This window comes from Ranitomeya imitator, chromosome 2 (genome assembly GCF_032444005.1).
Source record: "Ranitomeya imitator isolate aRanImi1 chromosome 2, aRanImi1.pri, whole genome shotgun sequence".
NCBI lineage: Eukaryota > Metazoa > Chordata > Amphibia > Anura > Dendrobatidae > Ranitomeya > Ranitomeya imitator.
The window spans coordinates 648298182-648311050 of record NC_091283.1 but is presented as its reverse complement, the minus strand read 5'-3'; the positions used below and the strand labels follow the sequence as shown (position 1 = coordinate 648311050).

The window sequence follows — 12869 nt, the reverse complement described above, 5'->3', positions numbered from 1 at the left end:
TGAAAGAATCCGTCGCCCCCTTCATCCGGAATAGAAAAAAATCAGTGAGGTTAAAAATCAGTGTGCCTCCTACGGACACTAAGCTTGAACTGGGTCTCTGGAAGCCAGTATGAGGGTGTATACTGCAGGGGAGGAGCTAACCTTTTTTTGTCTCAGCTTAGTGTCAGCCTCCTAGTGACAGCAGCATAACCCATGGTCCTGTGTCCCCCAATGAGGTGAAGGAGAAATTATATTTTAGCAACAATTTTTTTTATTTTCCCAATGGTAAAAGGAGAAACTGAACCACGAAAGTTGTTGTCCAATTTGTCCTGGGTATGCTGATACCTCATATGTGGGGGTAAACCACTGTTTGGGCGCACGGCACGGCTTGGAAGGGAAGGAGCGCCATTTGACTTTTTGAATGAAAAATTGGCTCCACTCTTTAGCGGACACCATGTCACGTTTGGAGAGCCCCCGTGTGCCTAAAAATTGGAGCTCCCCCACAAGTGACCCCATTTTGGAAACTAGACACCCCAAGGAACTTATCTAGATGCATAGTGAGCACTTTGAACCCCCAGGTGCTTCACAAATTGATCTGTAAAAATGAAAAAGTACTTTATTTTTCACAGAAAAAATTTTTTTGCCTCAATTTTTTCATTTTCACATGGGCAATAGGATAAAATGGATCCTAAAATTTGTTGGGCAATTTCTCCCGAGTACACCGATACCTCATATGTGGGGGCAAACCACTGTTTGGGCACACGGCAGGGCTCGGAAGGGAAGGCGCGCCATTTGACTTTTTGAATGGAAAATTAGCTCCAATTGTTAGCTGACACCATGTCGCGTTTGGAGAGCCCCTGTGTGCCTAAACATTGGAGATCCCCCACAAATGACCCGATTTTGGAAATTAGACCCCCAAAGGAACTAATCTAGATGTGTGGTGAGGACTTTGAAACCCCAAGTGCTTCACAGAAGTTTATAACGCAGAGCCGTGAAAATAAAATAAAAAAATTATTTTCTCAAAAATGATCTTTTAGCCTGCAATTTTTTATTTTTTCAAGGGTAACAGGAGAAATTTGACCCCAAAAGTTGTTGTGCAGTTTCTCCTGAGTACGCTGATACCCCATATGTGGGGGTAAACCACTGTTTGGGCACATGCCGGGGCTCGGAAGTGAAGTAGTGACTTTTGAAATGCAGACTTTGATGGAATGCTCTGCGGGCGTCACGTTGCGTTTGCAGAGCCCCTGATGTGGCTAAACAGTAGAAACCCCCCACAAGTGACCCCATTTTGGAAACTAGACTCCCAAAGGAACTAATCTAGATGTGTGGTGAGGACTTTGAACCCCCAAGTGCTTCACAGAAGTTTATAACGCAGAGCCATGAAAAAAAAAAAAATCATTTTTCTTTCCTCAAAAATGATGTTTTAGCAAGCATTTTTTATTTTCACAAGGGTAAGAGGAGAAATTGGACCCCAGTAATTGTTGCACAGTTTGTCCTAAGTACACTGATACCCCATATGAGGGGGTAAACCACTGTGTGGGCGCATGTCGGGGCTCGGAAGTGAGGGAGCACCATTTGACTTTTTGAATACAAGATTGGCTGGAATCAATGGTGGCGCCATGTTGCGTTTGGAGACCCCTGATGTGCCTAAACAGTGGAAACCCCTCAATTCTACCTCCAACACACCCCTAACTCTTATCCCAACTGTAGCCATAACCCTAATCACACCCCTAACCACAACCCTAATTCCAACCCTAACCCTAAGGCTATGTGCCCACGTTGCGGATTCGTGTGAGATTTTTCAGCATCATTTTTGAAAAATCCGCGGGTAAAAGGCACTGCGTTTAACCTGCGGATTTACCGCGGATTTCCAGCGTTTTTTGTGCGGATTTCACCTGTGGATTCCTATTGAGGAACAGGTGTAAAACGCTGCGGAATCCGCACAAAGAATTGACATGCTGCGGAAAATACAACGCAGCGTTTCCGTGCGGTATTTTCCGCACCATGGACGCAGCGGATTTAGTTTTCCATAGGTTTACATGGTACTGTAAACCTGATGGAACACTGCTGCGAATCCGCAGTGGCCAATCCGCTGCGGATCCGCAGCCAAATCTGCACCGTGTGCACATAGCCTAATTCTAAAGGTATGTGCACACGCTGCGGAAAACCCTGCGGATCCGCAGCAGTTTCCCATGAGTTTACAGTTCAATGTAAACCTATGGGAAACAAAAATCGCTGTACACATGCGGCAGAAAAACTGCACGGAAACGCAGCGGTTTACATTCTGCAGCATGTCACTTGTTTCTGCGGATTCCGCAGCGGTTTTACAACTGCTCCAATAGAAAATTGCAGCTGTAAAGCCGCAGTGAAATGCGCAGAAAAACCGCGGTAAATCCGCCATATATCCGCAGCGGTTTAGCACTGCGGATTTATCAAATCCGCAGCGGAAAAATCCGCAGAGGAACAGAATACGTGTGCACATACCGAAACCCTAACCCTAGCCCTAGCCCTAGCCCTATTCTAACCTTAGTGGAAAAAAAAAAATCTTTATTTTTTTTATTGTCCCTACCTATGGGGGTGACAAAGGGGGGGGGGGGTCATTTATTATTTTTTTATTTTGATCACTGTGATAGATTATATCTCAGTGATCAAAACGCACTTTGGAACGAATCTGCCGGCCGGCAGATTCGGCGGGCGCACTGCGCATGCGCCCGCCATTTTGGAAGATGGCGGCGCCCAGGGAGAAGACGGACAGACCCGGCAGGATCGGTAAGTATGATGGGGTGGGGGGGGATCGGAGCACGGGGGGTGGAACGGAGCACACGGGGGTGGATGATGCACGGGGGGGTGGATCGGAGTGCAGGGGGGTTGGATCGGAGCACGGGGGGGGGTGATTGGAGCACGGGGGGAGTGGACAAGACCACGGGGGGAGCGGAGCACAGGACGGAGGGGAGCCGGAGCAGTGTACCGGACAGATCGGAGGGCTGGGGGGGGCGATCGGTGGGGTGGGGCGGGGGCACATTAGTGTTTCCAGCCATGGCCGATGATATTGCAGCATCGGCCATGGCTGGATTGTAATATTTCACCAGTTTTAATAGGTGAAAAATTACAAATCGCTCTGATTGGCAGTTTCACTTTCAACAGCCAATCAGAGCGATCGTAGCCACGGGGGGTGAAGCCACCCCTCCTGGGCTAAACTACCACTCCCCCTGTCCCTGCAGATTGGGTGAAATGGGAGTTAACCCTTTCACCCGATCTGCAGGGACGCGATCTTTCCATGACGCCACATAGGCGCCATGGGTCGGATTGACACCGACTTTCATGACGCCTACGTGGCGTCATGGGTCGGGAAGGGGTTAAAAGTGCATAGTGACCGTGTACCCATGTACCTTTTTTTTCAACCTGCAGTGAGCCAACTTTGTGGTGTAAGGCCTACTAGCAGTGTCCGTCTGCGCCACTTAAAACAGCTGTTCTCCTCTAAAAAAGAAAAAAAAAAAAGGCTGGTTTTCAGCCTGTCAGAATTATAAAACTGCATTGGGGCCACAAGTTTCGTTGTGGTCTACAAACTGATTCTAACGCTCCAAGGTGTTCTCCAGGTTGCCTTTCCTGAGCTTCAATCTTCAGGCTCTTGTTAAATAGTTTTTTAATGGAACAACTGCAGTGGGGCTACTAGTTGGGTTGGGGCCTACTAACGGTGTATGCCGCTCCAAGGTGTTCTCCAGGTTGCCTTTCCTGAGCTTCAATCTTCAGGCTCTTGTTAAATAGTTTTTTAATCGAACTGCAGTGGGGCTACTAGTTTGGTTGGGGCCTACTAACGGTGTCTGCCGCTCCAAGGTGTTCTCCTGGTTGCCTTTCCTGAGCTTCAATCTTCATGCTCTCGTTAAATAGTTGTTGAAACACTGCATTAGGCCTACAAGTTGGGTGTGGGTTCTACAAATGGTGTCTTCCGCTCCAAGGTGTTCTCCAGGTTGCCTTTCCCTAGCTTCTATCTTCAGGGTCTCGTTAAATTGTTTTTAATATAACACTGCATTTGGCCTACTTGTTTTGTTGGCCCTACCAACGGTGTCTGCTGCTCCTTGATGTTCTCCTACACTGAGCAAACCAGTGCCACCTGTTTACTACTGTTAACAATTTTGAACTGCATTTAGCCTACTTACTGATTTGGGCCTACTCACTGTGTCAGCCTCTCATTACAGTTGTACTCCACTGAACAAAGCAATGCCCCCTGGTTAGTCCTGTTACCAATTTTGAACTGCATTTAGCCCACTTTATTCTTTGGGCCTATATCTTTTTCCTCCTCATCCTGCCCATTGCCCAGCCAGTGATAGATGAGTCTTCTGGTACATTGACCCAGAACGCTACATTCCCCGTGCACGCTACACAGCAAGAATGTGACCCTGCTGAAAGTCAGGTTTCCCTTCCCGCATACCATAACACCTTACACGAGGAAGGTGCAGATGAAAGTGCAGGTTCCTTCATCAGGTGGGGGGGAATACTCGTTGGCGACGTCACTGGCACAGGGCCCCTCATAGTACGCAAAAAGTGTCGCTGCCGGTGGGAGGCGCCCCCGCCGTGCAAACACACCGCCGTACTTTGAGGGGCCCTGTGCCAATGCCAACGAGTGGGCCCCCCCTGCTTGCTCAGGATCACAGCACTTGCAAAGTTTAAATACTTACCTCTCCCTGCTCCACTGCCGTGACGTGGTCCAGATTTTCTGGGCCCACTAAATACGTGAACCAGCCCTACCCCCCACAACTTTAGCCAAATGACCTCCAATTTCCAATGCCTAACTATTATTATAAGGTAAATTAATATTGACAAGCTTCAGTAACAAGAATAAATGTTTTTGCCATTAAAATGGGCACTGTAGGTGTTTTCCTGGCCTCCACTCACTGCCGACTATGCTCCCCCATTGACTTGCATTGGGTTTTGTGTTTCGGTCGATCCCCGACTTTTCGCGATAATCTGTCAATTCCACTCGACTCGACTGTTGAGATAGTCGGGTTTTGCGAAACCCGACTCGACCCTAAAAAACTAAGTCGCTCAACCCTACCGCAGACCATTCCATCAAAGTCTGCATTCCAAAACATCACTACTCCCCTTTCGAGCCCCGACGTGTGCCTAAACAGTTTTTTCCCACTTATGGGGTGCTAGAGTAATCAGGACAAATTGAACAACAGCTTTTGGGATCCAATTTTTCCTGTTACCCCTGGGAAAATTAAAAAATCGGGACTAAAAGATCATTTTTGTGGGAAAAAATTGGATTTTATATTTTCAAGCCCTGGCATTATAAACTTTAGTGAAACACTTGGGGGTTCAAAGTTCTCACCACACATCTAGATAAGTTCCTTTGGGTCTACTTTTCAAAATGGGGTCACTTGTGGGGGCGGTTTCCACTGTTTGGGCATATCAGGGGCTTGCCAAACGCGACATGGTGTCCGATGTAAATTCCAGCCAATTTTAGTTAGAAAAAGTCAAATGGCGCTCCATCCCTTCCGAGCACCAAAACAGTGGTTCCCCCCCACATGTTGAGTGCCATCATACTCAGAACAAATTGGACAACAACAATTGGGGTCCAATTTCTCCTGTTGTCCTTGGGAAAATAGGGAAAATAAAAAAATTGGGGACTAAACGATTGTTTGTGGAAGAAATATGATTTTTTTTCACAAACATTATCATTTAGTCTCCAATTTTTTATTTTCCCAAAGGTAACAGAAGAAATTGGACCCCAATTGTTGTTGTCCAATTTGTCCTGAGTAAGCTGATACCCCATATGTGGGGGGACCGCTGTTTGGCAGCACGGCAGGGCTCGGAAGGGAAGGAGCGCTGTTTGACCTTTTCAACGCAGAATTTGCTGGAATTGACGTTGCACGCAATGTTGCGTTTAGCGAGCCCTTGATGTGCCTAAACAGTGGAAACCCCCCACAAGTAACCCCATTTTGAAAACTAGACCCGCTAAGGAACTTATCTAGATGTGTGGTGAGCATTTTGAACCCCCAATCATATTTTTTATTTTCACGCATGGGCATTATAAACTTCTGTGAGGCACTTGAGGGTTTAAAGTGCTCACCACACATCTAGATAAGTTCCCTAGGTGGTGTAGTTTCCAAAATGGGGTCACTTGTGGGGGTTTCCACTGTTAAGGCACATCAGGGGCTCATCAAATGCGACATGGCGTCCAATCTCAATTCCAGCCAATTTTGGTTGAAAAAGTGAAAAGGTGCTCCTTCCCTTCTGAGTCCTGCTGTGTGCCCAAACTGTGGTTCCACCCCCCCATATGGGGTATCAGCGTACTCGAAACAAATTGGACAACAACTTTCGGGGTACAATTTCTCCTGTTACCTTTGGGAAAAAAAAATTTGGGGACTAAACGATAATGTTTGGGGAAAAAATATGATTTTTTATTTTCACGCCTGAGCATTATAAACTTCTTTGAAGCACTTGGGGGTTCAAGGTGCTTAACACACATCTAGACAAGTTCCTTTGGGGGTCTAGTTTCCAAAATGGTGTCACTTGTGGGAGATATCCACTGTTTAGGCACATCAGGGGCTCGTCAAACGCGACATGGCATCCGATCTCAATTCCAGCCAATTTTAGGTTGAAAAAGTGAAAAGGCACCCCTTCCCTTCTGAGCTTTGCCGTGCGCCCAAACTGTACTTCCCCCCAACATATGGGGTATCTGCATACTCCAGACAAATTGGACAACAACTTTTTGAGTCCAATTTCTCCTGTTACCCTTGGAAAAATAAAAAAAAATGTTGCTAAAAGATCCTTTTTGTGACTAAAAAGTTAAATGTTCATTTTTTCCTTCCACGTTGCTTCTGCTTCTGTAATACACCTGAATGGTTAATAAACTTCTTGAATGTGGTTTTGATCAGCTTGTTTTTAGAATGGCGTCACTTTTGGGTATTTTCTGCCACATAGACCCCGAAATATGACTTACAATGTGAGGTGGTCCCTAAAAAAAATTTTTTGTAAATTTTGCTGTAAAAATGATAAATCGCTGGTCAACTTTTAACCCTCATAACTTCCTAACAAAAAAATTTTTATTTCCAAAATTGTTCTGATGTAGACTTATGGAAAATGTTATTTATAAACTATTTTGTGTGACATATTTTTCTGTTTTAAGGGCATAAAAATTCAAAGTTTGAAATTTGCAAGATTTTCAAAATTTTCGCCAAATTTCTATTTTTTACACAAATAAATGCAAATTATAAGAAATATGAGAAATTGTAACACTATCATGAAGTACAATATGTCACGAGAAAGCCTTCTCAGAATCGCCAAGATACGTTGAAGCGTTCCAGAGTTATTACCTCATAAAGGGACAGTGGTGAGAATTGCATAAATTGGTCTGGTCATTAACGTGCAAACCACCCTTGGGGGTAAAGGGGTTAAAGGCGCTTTAATGCTGAGTAAGTCCTTAGCTTTCTTGTAGAAATCGATTTTGCAGTTTTGGAGAAATCCAGTTGAAATTGTATGCTAATGAGCTGCAAGTGCAGCACTGTTGGAGAATGCACTTGCAGCTTTCTTGATCTCTCTGTCTACTCCCTGCCTCCTGTCTCTGGCGTTCTGGTGAGTGACCTGTATGCCAGGGACAGGAGGCAGGCAGTGGGCAAGGAATGGGGAAAGAAGCAGGAGAGCTGTAATTGCAGTGACCGCCCCTCTGCACTTAAAATAACAGAAAAGCAGATTTCTACAAGAAAGGTAAGGATTTCCTCAGCAATAAAGTGCCTTTACTTACATGTCATTGGGTGTATAAAATCCTTAAGTCCATGAAAATGAAGACTCACTGTAAATCTACGCTCAGATTTCAATCAATAAAAGCCACTTTTCCATATAATCGTATATACAGCAAAGTGGAGAGTACTGGCTATGACTTAAGGGTCCTACATTTCATGCAATCACATTATATGGCAGCGCACTGAAAAAAAGGCCTTTGGAAATCCTATAACACACTTATTTTTTGCTTAATTATAGAAAGAGGTAAGATTGTAGTTTGTGTTTTCATAAGCGCAAGACGCACAAATGAAACATTAACATAAATGTATACTATTCACCATCTAAAAATTGCACAAATAGGTTTAAAAATGTATGCTAAAAAACACTAAAATAGGAACAAGTTCAATCTAGCTTAAGATTTTTGTGTTTCCACTGTTAAATAATATATAAAATAATAAAAGGGGGAAGGGTGGAAAGTAGAGCAGTACATTGCAGAGAGCCATCAGGGTAAAAAAAAAAAAAAAAGTTAGAAAAACTGAAAAACTGAGGTTTGTATTATTGCACCTTCTAGTGGTTATACTATGTAAAGTAATCAAACACAAAAAATCCAACTTTTAAGACCATGTTCACAGGGTCAGTATTTTACCTCAATGTTTGTAAGCCAAAACCAGGGGTTGGTGAACGCAAAAATGGTGCACGTGTTTCTATTATAAATTTCCTTTGGTTTTGACTTATAAATGTAAAATACTGACTGTGTGCACGTGGCCTAAGTAATTTGCACACAGCATTGTTGGGCATTAAATTAAAAAAAATAAAAATACAAATTTTAAAAAAATATTTTTTAGTCTTCTAAGAACCAAAGACAGACATCTCTGAAGCAAATAGAATTTTTTTTTTAAATAATACTGTTTTTTTTCTATTCCTCATGGGATAATAGATTTGGCGTCAAATGAGAATCACACTGGAATACAAAAATCAAGAAAAAAAATCTGTAGTACATACTGAATACTTTAAGATCATAGTACAGCAAATAATATTCACAGTATCAAACACCTTGAAAACAAATAAAATTCTAAGTAAACAATGTCTAGAAGGAACTCAATTAATGAGAATGAGTCACCCCTCCTACCCATCAAACACTTAATAGCCAAACCGCAATGTATAATAAAGAGGCCGAGCATGTCAGAGAAGGCTGGGTTATAGCCACGTGCAAGTGACCTTCTTCTAGCATCGGCCATAGTGGTTACATTAATGGATGAGCCATGATCAATAAAGTGCAGAGGCGGGTAGCAGCATATTTGTAGAACACTATGTTGTAAGGGTTCAAATAACATGCCCACCCCACCTGCAGTGTTCCAAGGTGCCTATGCTCTATTATATGTCCCAGCTGCAGAAAAAGCAGCTGAGGGTTCAATATGTCATGTAAACCGTAAGTACTTAAAGTCCATAAAAAAGAGAAAAAAAATTTGATCAGATTATGACCTGCCATTTCACTTCTTTGCAAAGAGCCCCCACAAAAAGGATGAGGGTTTGTGCATTCTTTGCAGATAGTAAAGAGTCAGTTCCATCCTGGTTTGGTCTGTCCTTCAGGTAATCAACATTCTTATAAAAGTGGCAAAGTGAAAAAGAAAAACAAAAAAACTCAAGGATGCAAAGGAATTACACTTGGAATCCATTGTCATCATCCCTGGAAGGTGAATCCGGATGCTGGCCGCTACAACGTCTCTCAGCATCACGCTCGGCTTTTTCAGCTCTCCGTAACAAATATAATTCCTTGGTGGCTACCATCGCCAGGATATGCAATGAGCTGATATTTTCACATTCCTCAAAGTCTAAAGGAGAAAGTGTTACATCATCATCTGTTGAATCATCTGTTGAATCGCAACGTCTTTTCTTGTTGGGCTGTGAAGATGTGGGCAGTTCCTGAGATGTCCATTCAGTTTTCACGCCTTGGACCACATCATGCACAGCGACATCAGGACTCACAGTAGTTAAAGCATGAAAAGTTTGTCTAACAGGGTAGATAAGAGGCAGAGGTACCAAGTTACCAGCCATAGTGGGGACAACCAGTATGCCAGGTATGGTATGGTGCTCCATCTGTGTCATCGATGATAAGGCAATTGGTCTTTGCTGGATTGGAGGAGACTCAGGGTTCTTGTTTCCCTTCAGAGAGATTGTGCACTTGGTAGGGTCTTTACCATCCTTACGCAGCATGTCCGGCAAGGTCCGTCTCCGAGCATTTATAAACCAGTTGCTAATCTACACGTGAAAAGAGAAAATGATCAGCTAAATCCTTACATGATCAAACAATTATAGTATTGCAGGGGGTGTACGAGATATAGGAAGCACTGCTAAGACTTTGCATGGTATTGTAGAGCAGCCCCAAGTAAGGGAATAATGCCACGCTGCCATACCACAAAGTCAAGAGGCACTATTTAAGGGGGCAAATCATTTTTCTTTCAATCTTTTTTTTTTATTGCAACAAGTACAAAAGCATTGACGGGTTCCAGAAAACCAATTTTGATACCCCACCACCACTATTATGTCATTATTATTCAACTACCCTAAAATGTTGGCTTCAAAGGAGAACCCACTATGTACTCATATACAAGAAATGTTTGGGGGTCGTACCTGCAGCACTGTGAGATGAGTCTGTAGAGATAACATATCTTTCTCCGTGTCTGAGGGATAAGCATGGTGTCTGTGCTCATACAACCAGTCGCGTAGGACTTTCACAGCCTCTTTCGGCAGATTGCCTCTGCGCTTCCTCTTTGACCCGGGAACTTCCAGCTCCATGCTGTCATGCTCACTGTCAGTCGGGATTGATTCCATTATCTTGGCCATAATTGGTCCTGGGGTGAGAAACATTGGGTCAAACAATGTTAGAGATATACACATCATGAAAAATGTATGGTTTATATAGTGTAGAAATGGCCGTCATGAGCAATCTACTGGGATTGAAAGACATCACTGCACTACACGAGTCCGAAAATGGCCTTTTCCAGAGAGTGATGAGGGGCTTCATTTACACATAATGGTCATCCTACTTAGCCTCAGACAGAATTACCAGTAATCAGTTAGAACAGATCCAGCAGCAATCCATTGACAAACAAGTTGTCCAGACTAAAAAAAAAACAAAAAAATTATTTCAACTGGATACATTTTTTTTAACATTGAAAGCTAAATAGCCATCCATTTGAAACTGATCCAGTAAGGAAAAACTGGATAGCTAGTTAACAGATCTGTTTTCCATAGACTTCAATGTTAAAAGACCAGATCCAGTTGAAATCAATTTTATTTAGCACAACTTTCCGACAATGGATTGCTGCTGGATCCGTTCTAATGAATGATTACTGTACATGTGAACAGAGGCTAATGTTCACATTTCCAGCAACAATTTAACAAAACTTATGCATACAGCATCCAGCTAAAGAAAATAATTATTTCAACTGGAACCAGTTCTTGTGTGGTCATTGTTCAGTCAATCGCTCAGGTCTGGACCTATCACACACATGAAGCACTTGCCACCATGCTGATCTCCCCACTATTTGTGGAGGAGCAGGTCACAATCTATTGTTCCCCATCAGAGTGGCTGCACAAGAATTACTGACAACATGACGACAGCCTAACAAGAAAGTGAATCAGAAAAGTCACCGCATCTATAATCCCGAATCTTTCAGAAACATTCCCACACGTGTTTATTCCACTAGCCTCCCACTTGCAGGGACAACTGCCCTTTGACATCACATCACTGGTACAAGCTCACTATGACAGTGTAAGGAAGAAGTATACTTACGAGATGGGACGTAGCAGATTCTCAGGTCTCACTGGGTTCTTGGATCCTTGATCCTGGAAGTCCTTAGTCCTGGTTTTCTGTAGTTATGGAGATCCTTAGTCCTGGGCTCAGGTGAGATCAGTCACAGATTGTGATAGTTCTGAAATCTCAGGACCTTAGGTGACAACTTTATCCCCTGACTCTCCAGGTTATGGGCGGGGTAGTGTTTGAATCCCGCGCTGTGATTGGCCATCTCTCTGGGGGGCTCATAGTGTCAACTTCTTGTCACTTGCTATCCTGGAATTCTTTATCCTGGAATTCTTTATCCTGGAATTCTTTATCAATTCCTATGCAATTAACTTTTGTTTCAAATGTTTTGAATACACTTGGTCCCCCGCTGGGCCACCAGTGTGTTCATCATGCACCTCACAACACCTCATCTCCACATTGCGTTTCACATGGGATTTTTTACATTTTTTTCCTCAAAATTTGAAAAATTATTGAAGGGAGGAAAAGTGCATGACATTTTTTTAAAATGGATTTTGAAGTAAAACTCTCCAAAAACTCATCGCAATCTCTTCTAAACCTCTTCAGGTAAAAAATGTCTCTAAAAAATATTGTTTCTTGAAGCAACTCACCTTTAAAAAAAATCAGTGTGAACATCGACTGAGAAATAGATGTGTCCAAGAGTAGGTATAAAAAATCATCCAGAAAAGTGAGATGATTTCTTTTTTACTTATCATCCATATACAATCCGTTTTTTTACAGCAGCGTCTATTAACCTTTTGCAGTTTCCTAAGGAACAGAATTGCAATATATCCCTAAATATCGGATGTTACACTGTGGCTCGGTATGGCATCTGATTTGCGCACCTATAGACGTGAACTGGCAAGTCTCATCCCATTTTTAGAATAAACTTGTTGATGCTGCCATGTTTTTCACATTCTGAAAATAATCGCTCCTCTGCAGCGCCCTATAGAATAGCATTGGTCAGAGTGCTGTCCATTTTGTACTTGTGCTATCCATTTTGTACTTGTGCTATCCATTTTGTACTTGTGCTGTCCATTTTGTACTTGTGCTATCCATTTTGTACTTGTGCTGTCCATTTTGTACTTGTGCTGAAAATACGGTCGTGTGAACAAGTCCTTGGAGAAATATCCATTTATTATTTTATTCCTATATCTATACAAACATTTACTGGTGCTAAGGACTAATGATGGCATATTTTATATTTGTAATATACTTGCTTCTCCCAAAATGTCTCCATTACACTTTTCCAGGGATCTAGTGTTTGCTCAGGTTATCATCGGTTACAAATATAAATGATACGTGCCTGATGAAATCAGTGTAGTGCAGCATCTGCAGCAACACTGCTTTTCTGTGATGTCAGCCA

At 42.9% G+C, this 12869-nt stretch overlaps 1 protein-coding gene across 1 annotated transcript; it reads right to left on the bottom strand.

The window, feature by feature from the left end:
* Window positions 1-9360: 9360 nt before the first annotated feature.
* Window positions 9361-10545, bottom strand: LOC138666780 (homeobox protein TGIF1-like). Its single transcript, XM_069754954.1, has 2 exons — window positions 10333-10545; window positions 9361-9960 (listed from the first exon to the last, which is right to left on the bottom strand). The coding sequence occupies exons 1-2, from the start codon at window positions 10543-10545 to the stop codon at window positions 9361-9363; spliced, it is 813 nt and encodes a 270-aa protein (XP_069611055.1).
* Between the last annotated feature and the right edge of the window lie 2324 nt (window positions 10546-12869).